We start from the raw sequence: 18462 nt of genomic DNA, 5'->3' as shown, positions 1-18462 counted from the left end.
AGTAGATAAAATCAGATCTGGATTTTAGCTGTGGCTCTGGCAGTGTGTGGTTCAATGGCCCAAGTTAGAGATGGCAAAATAATCAGAGAGCACAGTACAGTGCTGCGGATGCCGAGAATAAACTCAGGTTGTAAGGGGGAGTGATAGTCTGCCACCAGACGGGGGACTGAGTGAAGGAGCATGCTAATCTGGGTTTTATTACTCTGACCTAGTTCCTAACAAGTAACCTTTCTGGGCCTCAGTCCCCTAGCCCGTAGATGTGACACTTCATTCCCTGGTTGCTGCTAACTGCCATTTTTGTGACTCCACTCTCCAATCTTCATCACCAAAGCACTGAGAGTAAGGTTTTAATCCATCTTGAGAGTTTACGTGGAGCTTGTTTCTAACGTATTACTCATTTTCCACTCTCCCGCTCTCTTACCATTTCCAAAATAACTGCTTCCTGGCTTGGACCTGGCCTCATTATATTTCCCTCCCAGGTATACTTCATTGCCATTTGCTACTGCGAATCCTATTTCATTTATTGCCACCCATTTCATGAAGACGAGCTGATTAATATTAGCGCTTACCTTATAAATCCATCCTTTCTGGAATTTACTCCCCTGCTCAGTTTAGGATCATTAGTGAATTTAATCAATGCAGACTCTCCGTTTTCATCAAGATGATTAATAAACATAATAGGAAGTCCAAGCCCCTCAGGGACATTTTGCATGGCTCTTCCTTACCCCTGGAGGATGCAGTAATAATTATGCTCAGCTTGAAGTCTCTCAGGCAGTTTTGCTGCTATATTCATTTCCTTCAGACACTCTTCCATCTCTCCTACCTTGCCTCACAAATGGCCCCTGGGAGCCCTCCTGGATTTTCACTATCACCCCATGCCTTTGATTTTATGTTCACCCCGTTATTTTAATTAAGCTAAGGAAATGGAAGCCTGAAGATATTAAGTGACTCAGTCATTGTCAAATAGTCAAGGAGTGATTACTAATGTATAATTTTCCCCAAATAAGTGCCATAAGAACCAATTAGCAAATTAGGATAGTTTAACTAATTAACCCATTATGGCCCAAGGTTACTTCATGAAGAATGAGACACAGGAAACTGGACTGATGATGTAGAGAGCTCGGCTTGGGGGAGGGGACTTCTGTTCTGCTTGGCAAGGTCCTTGGCCAGTCTAATAAGCACAGGGCGTATAGATGAAGTGAGCAGGACAGCCAGCAAATAAGATCTCTCTATCTGCTTGAGATTTGCTTTGAATCTGCCCTCTTGCCCTGGAATTTTCAGAGCATAGACTTTCTTTCTTTCTTCCTTTCTTTCTTTCTTTCTTTCTTTCTTTCTTTCTTTCTTTCTTTCTTTCTTTCTTTCTTTCTTTCTTTCTTTCTTTCTTTTTCTTTTCTTTCCTTTTTCTCTTTCATTCTTTCCTTCCCTCCTCCTCCTCCTCCTCCTCCTTCTCTCTCTCTCTCTCTCTCTCTCTCTCTCTCTCTCTCTCTCTCTCTCTCTCTCCCCCTCTCTCTCTTAAAAATAAACAGTAGTAGCAGTTTTGTTTTATCAGTACTCCTTATCAACTACCCTGCAGCAGCTGGCTTCTGCTTTAAGAGCTGAACTTCCCAATTTCATGGTCTTTCTTTTTCTCAAACTTGAAGTTCCGGATTCTTCTGTTCTGGTGTTATCTCTGCCATCTCCTGTTTACTGAAAACTTTTGTGTCCTGGACCCTGGTCTCTGAAGCTTTCTGTTTTTTTCACATCTTCTTTTCTCCTCCACTCTGTGACCTTCAAATATTGAGTGTGGAGCAAGCAATTATGGAAATAAATTTTCCCAGGGTACATCCTGCCCCATGGAAATGAGAGGGTTGACTGCATTTATTTGTAGCTATGCCCTTGGTTAGGAGCTGACCTATTTCTTGGTAAGAGGTTAAACCTGACAATCACTGGCCTCCCTCTTCATGTGAACAATGGTTTGCTCCACCCACACTGAAGGCTGTATCTGCCACTCTGCACCTGGCATTATTAGAAATCAGTGAAAATGTGTTCTTTCAAAATCTTTCTTCAGCTTTAAGATGGGTGCACTTATAGGGAGCAGAACAAGACTCAATCACCCCTGTTCTCACATGGCTCAGTCAGCAGTGTGGTCACTGTTTACAGGGTGACTGCTGCTGTCTCTACTGTGACAAATCCCTCAGCAACAAAGGCAGGTCACTCAGTGGAGGTCCTGACCTTCACTTTCCTGCTATGGTGTGAGCCTGTGTGTGTGTGTGTGTGTGTGTGTGTGTGTGTGTGTGTGTGTGTAGGGGGACATGTGTGGTGGCCATACTGTCAGAGCGAAGCCCAAACCAATGTGGCACATAGGAATGGGAACTGGATGGAAGGAAGGCTTTTTTCTTTGACTTGGTGCCCATGACAGATGTGTGAAGCAGTTTGGCGCCAACTGAAGTTTATGGAATCAAAAGCCGGGAGGAGATGGGGTCATCTTGGACCACTGCATTTCCTTCATGTTTTCACAGCCTATCAGAGAAGCTCAAGCTCCGCTTCTCACCCCTTCTCTCTTCTGGGCCTGGAGGTTTCTCCCCGGCCCCTCTTCATCTGTCTGTCTGTTTGCCTTTCTCTGTCTCTTTCCTCTCTTCCAGCCCTTCCTTTTTTTTTTTATTTTTTTATTTTGTGTGTGTGTGTGTGTGTGTGTGTGTGTGTGTGTGTGTGTGTGTGTGTTTCGAGACAGGGTTTCTCTATGTAGCTTTGTACCTTTCCTGGATCTCACTCTGTAGACCAGGCTGGCCTCGAACTCACAGAGATCCGCCTGCCTCTGCCTCCCGAGTGCTGGGATTAAAGGCATGTGCCACCACCGCCCGGCTCAGCCCTTCCTTTTTAAATTCTCACACTGTGGTGAGACAAGGTACAAACCAGAAAAGGGAAGAAGAAAGGGAAACAGGGAAAAGAAAAGAGCCGGCTTGGCTTTCTCTGGGTTTCCCAAAAGAATTCTGCTGGTTCAAAGCTTCATGAAGTAAGAGAAGGGTCAACATGGGGGCTAGGGGGGCGATGCTTAGAAAGAAAAACAGGTGACCCAGTAGCAACAAGGAAAACCCCTCATTGGCTACTGTCACAGCTGTGACCTTGGGTTTTTCTTTGAAAATGGGGGATTTCACCTGGGTAGACATTGGAGTTGAGTCAATCTGCTTCCTTTGACTCACGCGTCTGTGGTTTCAAGGCTGGATGAATCTTGCCTGGTAAGCCTCAAGAAGAACCACCTCGGCTCTGAGGGCTGTCCCACTATCTTGAAGGAAGGGTAGCAGTAAGCTTTCAGGCTCTGTCCCCTAATGCCAAGGCTTTTGTTTGGTTGGTTGGGTTTTTTTGGTGTTTTGTCTTATTTCACATGTGGCCACTTCTCTTGGTGGCCACACCAATCAATCATCTATGCATAACAATTTAGGTGAAGGAAAGATTGGATCTCTGTACCTGGTCCTGTAAGTATCTAGAATATCTGCCCAAATGAAGACAAGGGTCTACTCAAAGCTGCTAAGCACTGGGCTTAGGCCTGGAACTTGGCAAAAAGATTGCCTTTACACCTGTGTGTGCTGAGTGATGCTCCCTTGTTCCATTTGTTATGTTCAAGCTGGAGAAACTGAGGCATGGAGATAGACCTGGCTTGGGATGTAGACTGCTGCAGATGTGACATTCTTCTAGTTCTTGGTCTGCTCAGGCTCCATCTAGGCCAAACAATGGAGTTGTTTACATTGACCTCCACAGGCAGTTTTTGTCTAAATATTTATTCCATGTTGTGTACCATACTCATTGTGTGTGTGTATGTGTGTTTGTTTATGAGTGTGTGAGTATGGGCATGCAAGTGCCACAGTTCACCGAGGAAGTCAGAGAACAGACAACCTTTGGGTGTTGGGCCTAGCATTAGGCTCTTTGCAGTTGCACACATCAGGCTAGATCTGATTTCTACAGATTCTCCTTTCTCTGCCTCCTATTTCCCTGCAGGGTTTTGCCAGGATTACAAACACCTGGGCTGCTGTGCTAGGCTTTGGTGTGGGTTCTGGAGATCTGAACGCAGGCTTTCAGGCTTGTGTGATGTGAAGCTATTGTACCCACGAAGCCATCTTGCCAGCCCATTGCAATGTTCATCTTAATTCAGAATCTGTTTTTTTTAATTTTAATTTTTTGTTGTTATTTTGAGATAGGATTTCTCTGTGTAATAGTCTTGGCTGTCCTGGAACTCACTTTGTAGACTAGGCTGGCCTTGCAATCACAGAAATCTACCTGCCTCTGCCCCCTCCCACCCCACCCCTGAGTGCTGGGATTAAAGACTTGTGCCACCACCACCCGGCTGAATTCAGATTCTTGAGGAGTGAGACTAGCTGTGACTTCTGACCTCTTTCTTCCTTTGTACCCAGAATTCTGGTGTTTGTGTCTCTTGACCTGAGGGGTCTGTCAGCTCTGCAGTTGTGGTCTTCCCTGGAGAATCTAGGGAAATTAACTCGATGCCTTTGCTCTGACACAATGCATTAATCCCAATCATAATTACCACAAACGTGGATTGATCGGCTACTGTGGACCGGCACAGATGCTAAGCACTTTGCGTGTGTTAACTCGTTCACTCTTACTCCCAGCTTCAAAGCAAAGTGAAACAAATCCACAGCTCAAGGAAGGTCACCTCAGCAGCAAGAGACAGAACTAGGCCCAAACCTCTCGGTCCCGAGTTACTCACTTCTGCAGGCTACCTCACCCTCGGCAGGCAGCCTGCTGCTGCATTAGCGGGTTCGCAAAGACAGGCTCCATAGCTGCTCACAGGGAAGAATTCTGAGTTTGTGGGAGCTCTGGAAGGCACAGGTTCTTTATGGGAAGCCTGCAGAGGAGAAGGAAACTGTACCTTCCCCATTGTGATCCATCCCGTCTGGACCTAGTCGGGGTTAGGAAAACCACCGGGCTTCCACTCAGCCCCAAGCTTGTCAAGTCATTCACGTACACAGTGCAGTCTCCATGGCCTTGACGCACCGCCCTTCGCCTGAGCCCAGCTTCTCCAGGAGCGTACAGCTTTCTGCGTTTGCCTGTGGGTCTCCGTTTTATACAAGGCATTCTGCTGCCCCTACCTTTGGTTTGTTGTTATTTTCTCCTTGGCTCCTCAAGCCAGCTGATCTCGCAGAGCCCACCTGAAAGCTGCCAGAGAAAGCTCAGTCACAGGAGGCGACTTTTGACTTTTGCTTGAATCGGGAACCTTTCCTAAGTGACACCAACAGCTTCACCCTCCAAAAAGGGGAAAGCCACAGCAAGCTAGTTAAACCCTGTATCACAGACTAACACATTGACACCATCTTAATTACTCAACCACGTTGACACCATTTAAACTGCTCCTACCACCTGCTGGTTTAAAAACACAGCAGGGCTGCTTTATTGGAAGGGCTCCGTCAATTTACTAATGAGTACGTTTGCTTCAAACCTATTGTTGAGTCAGAGTCAGATTCAAAATCGATACTGAAGCTGTCAAAGCACACACTTGTATGGACTAAGGTGGAATAGACTTAGGAATCAAATTCACCTCTGTAGAGCTCCCAGTCCCAACTAATAGATCACAGAATTCTAGAGCCAGAGAGGCTGCTGTACCAAGATATGAGTCATTTGGTGGAGCTTCCAAGGCAGCCAGAGGCAGCTAAGGGAAGCTAGCCTATCATCACCTAGAGAGTTCCTGCCCTCTGTTGTCACCATCCGTTTTACCCAGTGTACACTTCCCACAGAGTTTCCATGAGGTTCCTTATACTAAGGTCCACTGGCTGAGATGCCAAAAATCATGGGGACCAAAGCCACCTGAACCATATGATTGAGTTCTCTAAATACGCTGTGTTGGTAAGATCTGCAGGGTACCCAGAAATGGGGCAGATGGGCCGGTGGGCTTTTCCAAAGGACAGGCTATGCAACACCCTCTCTCAAAAGCACATCTCTGTACAAGCAAGTGAGAGAGTACCCTGAGGAGAGGGATGGCTCAGCGGTAAGAGCACTGACTGATATTCCAGAAGATGTCGGTTCAATTCCCAGGCCATCCAGTGTCCAATCATGTCAGGATAAAAATAAAGAAAAGAAAAGAAAAAAAAAGCAAGGAGATACCCAACAATTTTAAATTATATTTATTTATTGTTATGTGTATTGAGGTGGGGAGTAGGGGTGTGTGTCACAGACAAGCCTGTGTCACAGCCCACATTTGGAAGTCAGAGGACAATTTGAAGGAATCAGTTATCTTTTTTTTCTGTTTTGATAGCCATATTTCTTTTTTTATATATAATTTTTATTAAAAAAAGATAATTTTTTTCCTTTTACATACCAACCCCTGTTCCCCCCCCTCCTCTTCTCTCCTCCTCACCTACCCCTATCCCATCCCCATCCCCTCCTTGTAGAGGGTAAGGCCTCTCTTGGGTAGTCAGTCAACACAGGCTGTTAGCCATGTTGGGGCCACACCTAGCCCCTCCCTCCTGCATGAAGGCTGAGTAAGGCATTGCATCACAGATCTCCTGGGCAAACCAAGATGGGGGAATAGAGAGGAGGAGATGGGAGGGGAAGGGAGGTGAGAACATAGGGGAGAGATGGGGAGGGAGAGCAATGAAAGAGATATCTTGACAGAGTGTACCATTAAGGAGATGGGGAGAAATCTGCAGCTTGGGAAAACCCCAGGAACTCACAAGATTGTCCCCAGTTAAGACTCATAGCAATGGTGGAGAAGGTTCTTGAACTAGCGTTCCCTTGCACTCAATTAGTGTTCATCCTAATTGTCATCACAGAACCTACATCTAGTGACTAATGGAAGCAGATGCAGAGACCCACAGCCAAGTACTTGGTCAAGATTCTGGAGTTCAGTTAAATCGAAGGAGGGAAGATTGTAAAAGCAAAGGGGGTCAGAATCATGATGGGAAAAACAACAGAGATAGCTGACACTAAGGGAGCTCATGGACTCTGGACTAACAGCTGGGGAGCCTGCATGGGACCAAACTAGGCCCTCTGAATGTGGGTGAAAGTTGCGTTGGCTTGATGTGTTTGTGGGTCCCCTGGCAATGGGACCAGGACTTATGGTGGATATACAAACTAGCTTTTTAGACCCCATTCCCAACAATGTCTTAAGAAACATCTGTGACTTCAAGATGAATAGCATGTAAGAAATGCTCCTTAAGTCAGACAAATGATTCACATTACTTATCTTTTGTTTCCTTTTATCCCCTCCCCACTAAAGCCCCAGTCTCAGGATCAAGCCCAGAGTCTTGCCCATGAGATTAGGAAAGGAAAGTTCTGAGGTCATGTATTCCAGGACATCTGAAAATGTCTCAACTTTAGAGTATTGAAATACTGATTTGCTGTTCTGCCTTCAGCCAGACAAGAGAAGGTCCTTGCTTGGATCCATCTTTTTATAATTATTAGTTCTCTCTCCCTCCCTCCCTCCCTCCCTCCCTCCCTCCCTCCCTCCCTCCCTCCCTCCCTCCCTCCCTCCCTCTCTCTCCCTCTCCCTCTCCCCCCTCTCTCTTGCTCTTGCTCTCATTGATAAAACAACTGGTGAGATAGCTCAGGAAGTAAAGGTGCTTCCTGCTAAGCCTGATGACCTGGTTCTATCCCTGAGAATCACATAGTTAAAGGAGAGTGAGAACCAACTCCTACAAGTTGTCCCATGATCTGCACACATGTACCTCGGTACCTACAGCCTTCCATCATAAAAGAAATAAATGTTGAAAAGAAGTAGAAATAAAATTTAAATAACTGAACTGCTGGTAATTGACAAGTCATTTTTATTCAACAGTATGTGAACAAGCTCTCTTGCACTGGATTGACCTGTCAACATATTCTCTTTGAGGTGAAGCTCACGATGCTTGTGGCCTTGAGCATGAGTTCTACTCTTCACATGGTGATTCAGAAGGGGAGCCTGGAGAAGCCAGGTTAACTCTTTCCAAGCACTACCCATGACTCGGCTTCCTACACAGTAGTTTCCATGTAATGAGAACTTTATATTTTAGTTTGGATGAAGTAAAATCAGTTGCCTCCTTGATTTTTGCTCATTTACTGAGAGTCTACACTTATCTAAGTTAAGAGGAAAGGTGAATAAACCAGTGGTATAACTGAAAAGATTTTTGTAATCATGGTTAGAAGACAACGGTACTCTTATCAGGACTTGGCATATCAGGCCAGTGGGTATTGTACAATTTGAGCCACAAATTATTGAGTGTGTGACCATGATAGTATTTACAACATTTCTTGTTCTTTTCATAGGACTCAAAGTTTTGCTGTGTGTCTTTGTAGCATAGTTATGAACAAATAGACAGCATGGTTAATGACATTTCATGACATTTTTAAAAGGAGAAAACAAACAAACAACCAACAAACAGTATCATACTATGCAGCCCTGACTGGCCTGTAACTTATTGTGTAGACCAGGCTGGCCTCTGGCTTGTGATTATCTTCCTGCCTCTGCCTCGCAAACGCTGGAATGACAGGTACGCCTTGCCATTCCCAGGGTGCTAAGGCCTGCTTATAACAGACACAAAAACATTTAAAAAAGGAAAGACAAACTTAGGGTTTTAAAGACTTTTTCTGTATATGTATGTGGGTGTGTCTGAGTGTGTGTTTATGTACATACATGTGTGTGTTGTCTTCAGTGACCAGAAAATATCAGATCACTTGGAGCCAGAGCTGCCGATGGTTCTACATCGCCTAATATGGGTGTTGGAAAGCGAAGTCCAGTCCTCTGCAAAGCCAGTATAAATTTTTAATCACTCAACCATCTCTCTAGCCCTAGCTTGGGGTTTTAATAAAGTGATTCAGTCCCACCTATGGCCTGGGACTGTCAAGCACACTGGAAGTTTGCAGAGCAGCTAACCTCAGCTAAAGAGGAGGCTTGTAAATATGTATCCAACACAAAATAGGCTTTTTCTCCAGTGAAGCAGATCCAGCAACAAAGGTGGTGGTGTTGGGGGCTAGTGGTGTGGTTCTTTATGTCAAAGAAACATCTAGAATACATTAACTAAAGAAATACATTATCTCTACATACATGGAGTAAAGGGACACCTAAAATAACCCAAGTAAAGCCCCGGCACACATAGCACACCCTCAGTTTTACAGATGGAGAGGAATGGACTTGGAACTCTACATTACATTTAGGGATGGAATCATTAGCCAATCATGGGCTTTGCTTCCCATTTCCCAGATAGCTGTGTGTCCTCAGGTGACTGCCTTTCTCTACTTCAGTTTTTTTCCATCTGCACAGTGGCTTCTGGAAGCAAATTAAAGGTGTACATTTTGTCTAGTCACTTTTTAAAAAAGTACATATAAAATACTTGTAGAGAATAAGTTCTTAGTTAATCCTTAAGAGTGATAACTTTCATATTTTTATACTTTAACTTTCAAACTATTAACAGTAAAAATATACTGCTTTGGTAAAATTAGTCTTGCTTAAAGGATATGTAATGAAGTGATGGTGCCCTGGCTAGAATAAGTGCTACCAGAAAAAAGCATGTCTGTGGGGGGAGGGATTTGTAGGATTCTGTGTTTTAACTTGATTTGAGGTGAGACTACCAAGCCCCCAAATGTCCAGCTCCACTGAAAGCCGAGTCTGGAACCCAGGTCTCCAGACTAAGCAAGGATAGACGCAGGAGGCAGAAGCATGTAGCCTTACATTTATAATTGTACATAGAACTCATGTATACTAAGAGTGTGAGAAAGGAACAGGGGCTATAAAAATTGGAAACAATGTATCTCCAAGGATTCAGGTTTGGGTCTTGGAAGGTCAGAGACTGAAATGGAGAAGCTGGTGAAAGAAGTCATTTTTGGTTGTTTGTTTTTAGGCAAGGACTGGCTATAACACACCATCCTTCTATCTTGGCCATTAAAATTCTGAGATTATAGCCATGCAGCATCATGCCTGGCTGAGAATAGTTTCGATGAAATGAAGAACATAAATTTGGTTGTGGCTATTCTTAGGTTTGCAAAAGATTCAAGTGAGTTTGGGCTATGGTGGTTTTATAATGTAAACCTAGAGCTACATGTCAGGGCAGGGGCAGGAAAAGAAAAGGCTTTGTGGGTTTCATGGGATTAAAAGGTGTAGGTCAGACAAACAAAATTTTCAGTGCTCAAATAACAGACTGAGATGAGAACTAGTCAAGGGATGCACTGAAAGGGGCCCAACTGTGATTTTAGAAGGAGAAGGAAGTGCCACAGAAGAATGGGACCATCTCAGGAAAGAGCCGTGGCTTCCCTTAGCTCAGCTGTGGACAGCTTGAATTCAAAATGGAGATGGCAATGGGACAGATATGACAGAAGTATGTAATGCATATATATATATATATGAAAATGCCATAATGAATCCCGTGGTTTTGAGCAATTAATATATGCTAAGAAGATTTTTTAAAGGACGGGCCGGGGATGTGCCTCACTTGGTAGAGTGCTTGCTTAGCATGCAAGAAGCAACAGATTTGATCCCTAGCATGACATAAACTAAGTGTGGTAGAGTACTAAGGAACTGGAGGCAGGAAGATCAGAAGGTCAAGTTCATCCTCCACTACATATTGAGTTTGAGGCCAGTCTAGGGGTACATGGGACCCTGCCACAAAAATTATCTTAAAGGAAAAGAAGAAATTTAGGGGAGAGATCGGAAGACATCAAGTTAGGACAGGAAACAAGGGATCTTTTGTTTTTTTTTTCTAGGAAGACACTACCAGTGACTTCAAAAGTAGTTCCTGAGGTCTGAAAGTGTAGCAGACTGAATCTTTGTTTAAGATACCAGCCTGGGCAGTGAGAGAAGAAAGTAATTGATGGTAGCTGTGGAAGATGGCTGAGCAGGGTCACAGCTTAGTCAAGATACAGGACTCCACGAATATTTGAAAGCAGAAAGAAAGAGATAAAGGAAGAGATGAAAGCTTTGGAAAGGTAGAGGTGAAACCTGACCAAGGATGCTGGGAATGTAACGGGGAAGAGTGGGCAGAAGCAAGAACTCGCATTAAATCCAGACAGCTCTCTCCTGTGATGCTTGAACAGTGTGTGAACTTTGAACGACTTGCAGTTTTTTTTTTTTGTCTGTTTTTTGTTTTGAAAGACTTGGGAGAGTCACAAGTGCTCAAACTCTCCACTTATATGCGTTTATTGTCTTATAGAAGAAATTATAGCAAGGTTTGGGACCTTTTTATACCAGTGTAGCATTGTTTGAATGTCACCACAGTGCTTACATAGTACAGCTATTAATAAATCATGGCCTGAGTCATTATTCGCCTTCTGCAGATTTCCCTTGCTGGACTCCAAGCTGTAGGATGGGAGGTATCAAATGCACTCTCAACCACTGTGCCACAGTAACTTGTATACCTGACAAGAGCCTGGCAGACACTTGCTAAATGTATGAATGAATGAATGAATGAATGAGCTCTTTCCCTAGGAAAGAGAACTGACTTTAACTCAGGATTTGCTTTTTTTTTTCCCCTGAAAGTGAGTAAGGCAGATTAGCAAGAACACTACTCCTCCCAACACCATTTAGAGGGACCTTTGATTTCTCAGGTATGCATTCCTAAAATCAAACAGACAAATCAAGCACCTCCCACTCCTGCTCAGTCTGATGTAGTCTTTAAAGCCCATAGAAGAATTCCCTGAATATAGAATAGGAACAAATTAGAAGACAGGATGATCTGCAGAAAACTTCCTGGACTGATAATGACAACTTTTTACTTTCTGAGCTGTGGAATGGGCATCAGGGTCAGTGGTACTTTGAGGATAATTACAGTCCTAAAGTGCTCCTCGTTGGCTCTAAGGCCTGCTTTGCTAACTATGAGTATTTTCTTATACTTCCTCCAGAAGTTTCTTTTCCAAGTAGGTAAAAATAATGTTTCCCTGTTGTGACAATATATCACCCACACCCTGTACTGTAATGAGGTTATTGAGTAGCCTTATGCTTTTTTAACTTTTCTACCTAAGACCCTACTACTCATCTGAAGCTCTAAGTGTATTTAGGTGATACAGGGTGGTGGTGGGCTCTAAAACATTGGTTGATTGGCTGGATTAATCCTGCTTAAGTTAATAATAATTAAAAGGCCTTGCTGCCATGGTTTCATTTCCCCTTCCTAACAACCCTGGGAGATGGGTATTAGCTCCTTCAGCAGGAGACACCGGCTCAGTGCTTAGTTACTTGTCCTTGCCTAGCACCACCCAGCACCTTCAACTCAAACCCAATCCCTCTGCTGCCCTCCTTATCATTTTGATTATTCTCCCTGGTTCTGACTTTGCTTCCCCTCTCTCTCTCCTTCTCACCAGGAAAGGAGAAGAAACCCTTGGCAGAGTGGCATCTCATTGTGTTTCCAGCCACCGCCTGCTTCGTCTTGTTAATCTTCTCACTCATCTGCAGAGTGTAGGTATTCTTTAACATTCAAGGGCAGACTTTGCAGTGTGGTGGGCACCCTCATCCATGCTTATTATCAGGTGGAATTTACAGCATGCTGGTCAGGCTGAAATAAAACATGGCATACAGAAGCTAGACAGGACACAGCACAGTCCTCAGCCACCACACACTCCTCTAATTTGTTGACAATATTTTCATTTCTGTAGAGGTTTTTGACACTGTTCTTTTCCTTCACAGTCTCCCCTTCCACACTGGCTTGTCTTTTGACATCTATAAAAAGGCAGCAGGCCACCGAAGTCTGAATTCACCACACACTGCCTTCACATATGGGTCAGGGGTTGACCTCCTCCTGGCTTTCAGGCTCCTGGTCCAGAGTGGCTGTCCTTAGGTTAAATGCAGTTTCTCTAAAGGCTACACAGATCTCAAGTCCCACCTTGCATCCCGCAAATGGCTGCATGCACCCACTTCCCAATTGCTAAGGCAAAGTTCTGTTTTAGTCTAACAACTTAGGAAATAACTTCCGAATTAATAAGTAATAACTCATTAACATGTTATATTTGGATGCCTGTGGGTGATAGGCAGCAGTCCAAAGGAAAGGGAAAGAAGAGAGGGGGCTGTGAAATTGGCATAGTTGAAAGAGGAAAGCTAGAATGAGCAATGAATGAGAAGCCAAGCAAAGGATGCTGCCGACTCATCTTCAGAAGTCAGGCCTGGCAATGAGCCTGATGTAAAACAGTTAGGACTTCCTCTTCCCTGGAGAGCTCAGAAGCCACATCCCAGCCTGGCAGCATTCCAAGGTTTTCAATGATGATAAGATGTTTAGAAATCTTAACGAACAGAGAATCCAAATTTACAAGATGGTTACACGAGGAACCAACTTGGTCAATGAGTAGAAATCTAGGCAAGAGGACTGTTTACACTCACCCAATTCCTTCCCTGTTTTCAGGTGTCGCATATGGATCAAGTTATTTCCACCAATTCCAGCCCCTAAGAGTAACATCAAAGATCTACTGGTAGTGACTGACTATGAGGTAATGTTTAAAGTCACAAAGAGGTGATATTCTAAGTGCCCTGAGATGAATATCAAGCTCTCTCTGTATATATAACACTCAATACCTATATGTATCTCTCTCTGTCTCTCTGTGTCTCTGTCTCTGACTCTCACTCTGTCTCTGTCTCTCTGTCTCTCTGTCTCCTCTCTCTCTCTCTCTTTCTCTCTCTCTCTCTCTGTGTGTGTGTGTGTGTGTGTGTGTGTGTGTGTGTGTGTGTAGTTAGATATAGATGTTATTATAGTCTCTACATTTAGGGAAAGTCTTAGTCAATGACAAGGGCTCTTGCCAGTTAAACTTGAATTTCAGTTTCACAGTCACCATGTTTTAACTGATCTCTGGTAATTCCTCCAACAACAGGAAATCTTAAGTTCCTTTTTAGTACATAACAGGCATAGATGAGATCCTGACAAAACAATATTATCAAGATTACTATAGCTTTGTTGTAAAACTTAACATGATGTAGACTGAGGTCTCCCAAAGTGGTTTTCCCTCAAGATATTTTGGTTAAGTCTTGAATTATTACATACATTTTAGAGCCCACCTGCCATTTTTCTCTAAGGGGGAAAAGGAGGGGTGGGAAGGGATGGGGGCAGACAGACAGCTGGATTTTTTTTTTCCTTTTTAGATGAGTTATCACTATGTAGCTCTGTCTTGGCTAAAATTCACTATGTAGACCAAGCTGGCTTTAAACTCATGGATCCACTTGACTGCCTCCTGAATGCTGGGATTAAAGGCAGGAAGCTGGAAGTCTGTGGTAAATTTGAGCTTCTGTGGTTAATTTGGGGAAAAAGCAACATCTTAATACTATTATCAGCATCTCCATATATTGAGGTCTTCTTTAGTTTTTTTCAGCAACATTGCAATATTTTCTGTGTATAATCAGTTATTGCATTTTGTCAACTTGACTTTATCTTTCAGTAGAGTGGCTATTGAAATAAAGGGCACCAAACTCTTCCTATAAAGACATAGTAAGCATTTAAGGTAGGATTTCTTGTTATAAAGCATGTATCTACATAAAATGCACTAATGAATAAACATGGCTGTGTTATAATAAAACTTTATTTACAAAAAGAGATAATAAGTCAGATTGGGCTTCTTTCACTGACTTCTGACTTAGATCAAGGAATTTTCTTAACAAATTTAGAAGTTTCTTCAATAGATGTGAATGAAGCATCTCATGACTAGTTAGAAGAAAAGGCAGGCTGATGAAAAATTCAACAAAATGGTTCATTTAAGTAAATCCCAAAAATTCTTTAGAGTCCCTTGCAGTTTGAGTTTGGAATGACTTATAGGCAGTAGGTTACTAAACTACTGAAGTAAAGACTTGAGGCTGGCCCGAGAGTCATGCTACCTTGCCTTTGTTCCTTGTTTTCTTCATTGAGGGTAGAGTCCACCCATGCTGGCTTATCTAGAGTTCTTTGGAAAAGAGCAGGCCCTGTGTGGATCTACTTGGGTGCATCTGAGTGGGCACTGTTCATTCCTCTTTGTTGTAGCAGAGGAAAGCACACGAAAGTTAAATATGACACATCAGCCACTTGTCCTCTTCTCTTAATGGAGCACCTGAAGGCTGGTCTCTAATTTCCCTAGAGAGTCCGGAAAGATTCTCTTAATATTCCGAGCCTGGTGAATGGGACTGGCTTAAGAGCTTCCTTTCTGAGCTCTTCTGGTTTGTTATTAATTAGAATCAAGTCATGTGTGTAGAATAATGACTTGGGGGTAGACAAGCTGCTTTTGGATTAATGTCCACATTGCCTAGCTTCTCAGGATAACTTACTCTATGCACCCATTGCAGAGTTTTACATGAAAGATTGTGGAAAAGAGAGAGGGAGGTGAGAAACGGCCACAGAGAATTAAGGGACTGAAAACGTACTCTATGGTGTTTCCAGTATTATGGTCTAAAGTTTGAACCTAACATACCATGTGAGCAAGTAGAGAGCTGACCACAACAGCTGGACTACATGCAGCAATGTGTTCCAGCCTCTCCACCTAAAGGCAGCAGTCACCATCCCACTCATGGGGACCCTGTGACGAGAAAAAGAAGGCCCATGAGTGCTATTGGCACTATGGTCTCTGGGAAGCACCTGCCTATTGGAAAATAAATCTCTACATTGAGAGCTGATCCTTCACGGTGAGGGTTAGAAAGGATTTGTGCCCAGACCCCCTGTGGTTGTCAAGAACTGTGCTAGTCAAGCCCTGATGTAAAATGGCACAATATTTGCTTAGACTCTCCACATTCTGCCCCACACTATAAATCCTCTTAAAATTACTTCAAATAATCACATTGCAAATGCTGTGTGGGTGGCTATTACACTGCATCATCTGAATAATAACAACAAGAGCACTTGTTTGAACACACAGATACAAAACAGTGGATTTAGGGGCTCACTGTGACTTGCACCTCCGTACTCAGTAGGAATGCTCAAAGTCATGGGGCTTGGGAGACAGGGGTCATCCTGGAGTTGTTGCTAAGCAAGTTTTTGTTTCTTCAGACTTCAGTTTAGAGATTATTTTACAACATTCAATAGACAGTTAACATTTTGTTTTTGTTTTTCCTTTCTTTCTTTTCTTTTTCTTTCTTTTTTTTTTTTTTTTTTAGATTTAACTCTGAGTTTTCAAACTTATTGGAGATAAGTTTCTAGTTGACTTTTTTCCAGTGGTAACCAGAGAGGATGCTACCCTACATTATGTCCACTATACATAATATAAAGTATGTAATTCAGGAACCATGTCTGCTTTGTTTCTCAGATTATGCCAAATATATAGCATGATAGCTGGAGTAGAGTGGGTGTTAAAAATCTGCTGGATGAGGACATGAGGGAAAAATAAGATAATCTCTTTTTATTTTTATTTTATGTACATTGGTGCTTTGCCTGCCTGTATGTCTGTGTGAGGGTGTCAAATCCCCTGGAATTGGAGTTACAGACAGTTGTGAGCTGCCATGTGGGTGCTGGGAATTGAACCCAGGTCCTTTGGAAGAGCAGCCAGTGCTCTTAACCTCTGAGCCATCTCTCTAGCCCCTAAGATGATCTTTTATAGGGGATATTTCTAACATAATTTCTAATTGTTATTAGCCTTATGTGTTATCTAAAGTTAGAGTAAAACCAAATGCTCCACTTTACTAGAATCTTCTTATTTTTTGAGACAGGGTCTCATATAGTGCAGGGTGGCCTCAGACTCGATATATAGCTTACTATTACTTTGAAATTTTGATCCTCCCACCCCCATCTCCTAAGTGCTGAGATTATAGACATGAACCTCCACACTGGGTTTAATCCAAGCTAGTGCTTTGTACATGGTAGGTGAGCACTCTACCAACTGAACTTCATCTCTAGCCTCAAATTAAATGATTGTAATTGGTGAGTGGAATATGACCACATCTAACTGGGATGTATCTCCCGAGGAGAATACCTGCCTAACATGTACAAGGCTTGGGTTCAATCCCCAGAACAACATCATGACCCCCAAAATTCAAAATATACTTAAAATATTATATGATGCTATAAAGAAAAAAATTCATACACTTATGCAAGAGCTAGGGGGATATATTTCATTGGAAGAATATCAATAATAATAATGATAATAGTAATATATTTTATAAAGATAAAGCTGTGTGTCCCTGTTACTTCATTATGAGTGCAAAGGACACTTTATGTGTTAAAAAAAAAAAGGCTGAGGAGAAGCAGTAGGGTATATTTGGGAGATAAGTTTATGAATATTTTTTTCTCCTTTCCATTTAAGTTTTCTTATTTGCAAAACAGACTATTGTTCTTTAAAAGTTAACTTAAAACAAACAAAAGAACATCAAAGAGATGAGATGTTCTCTAAAAGACATGTAAGGAAGTATTTTGTTTTGCAGAAAGCCGCTTGGAATGAAACCAAAATTGAAGCTGTAAGTTGTGTGGAAGAGGCTGGATTTGAAGTCATGGAAAATTCCATGTTTTGATGGCATTCTGAAAAGAATTCATGCAGGACTCCATGATAAAAGCAAGGAATAATATTTCTTGGCAAGAAGAAATTTCAAATGAACACACAATGCTCAATTTGGTTACCAGGAAACACATCCAGACATATATGAGTCTCCGATGTTCCATCTTTTAACTTGTACAAGCCTCATCAATACCTCCTTGCTCACAGTAGGACAATGGATTCAACAGAGCAGGGGCCTTGTTTCCCCACCCACAGTATATGAAGTATTGCCTGACCTGGTTATACAGGCCAGCGTTTGCAATTTGCATGGCTCACCTTGGACATTTTGCACAGGAGACAGTTTTTCAAGCTAATGTTATGTGTTTACTTTGGTTTGAGCTGACAACAGCAGCACTTTCAGCTACAGTGAGAGGAAGAGTGGAGCCCATCCAGAGTGAGCCCAAATTCAAGACTGTCTTTTCCAAAGCAAGTGGGAGCCATAACTTCATGGTGCTTTTTCTCGTTGAGTTCTAGAATACTTTTTTTTTTTCAAGAACTGTGCCTTTGTGTTGTGGTATGGGATGATGTAAAGTGGAGGTAGAAACAAAGACTATGTCCAGTTCTGTATGTCTGTCCCAGTAAGCATCTAAGGGAAACTACCTGAAAACGTACACTAAGACGTCATGCCTGGGGCTGAGGAGATGGCTCAGTCAGACAAGTGTTTGGTGAAGAAGCATAAATACCTGAGACTGGTCAACCAGCACCAAGGAAACAGAAACAAAACAGTGCAAGCAGCACGTGCCTATGATCCTAGTACTGGGAAACAAAAATGAGAGGCTCCATGGGAATTGTTGGCCAGTCAGTTTAGCCAATGGGTGGTTTCTAGGTTCAGTAAGAGATACTGTCTCAAAAAGGTAAGGTGGAAAGTGACTGGGGAGAACCCCTGACACTTACCTCTGGCCTACATACACATGTACACATACGAAGCCATACACATGCACACACACTAAAAACATCATCTATTAAGAGAGAAGACAGGGGTTTGTTCAAGGATTACATTCATCAAGGTTTCCTTGGTACTATGGAAATAAACTGAGAAAGACATTGAGCACAATTCTGCTATGGAGGTGACTGCTGGATCTAGAATGTACTTCCTGAAGGGATGTTTGA

The 18462-nt window shown here is 42.8% G+C and overlaps 1 protein-coding gene across 2 annotated transcripts in view; it reads left to right on the top strand.

The window, feature by feature from the left end:
* The window catches only part of Il5ra (interleukin 5 receptor subunit alpha), a 36294-nt gene extending 17890 nt beyond the window's left edge, over nucleotides 1–18404 (top strand). For both annotated transcript variants that reach the window (XM_076567487.1, XM_006974455.3), the window contains 3 exons: nucleotides 12250–12343; nucleotides 13281–13365; nucleotides 17243–18404. In XM_076567487.1, coding sequence (XP_076423602.1) covers nucleotides 12250–12343; nucleotides 13281–13365; nucleotides 17243–17329 — 266 coding nt within the window. In that variant the 3' untranslated portion in view covers nucleotides 17330–18404. The remainder of the gene's footprint in view (nucleotides 1–12249; nucleotides 12344–13280; nucleotides 13366–17242) is intronic.
* Nucleotides 18405–18462: the final 58 nt, after the last annotated feature.

This window comes from Peromyscus maniculatus, chromosome 3, assembly GCF_049852395.1.
Source record: "Peromyscus maniculatus bairdii isolate BWxNUB_F1_BW_parent chromosome 3, HU_Pman_BW_mat_3.1, whole genome shotgun sequence".
Lineage (NCBI taxonomy): Eukaryota > Metazoa > Chordata > Mammalia > Rodentia > Cricetidae > Peromyscus > Peromyscus maniculatus.
The sequence above is the reverse complement of the archived record's forward strand: the minus strand, read 5'-3'. Positions and strand labels throughout refer to the sequence as shown.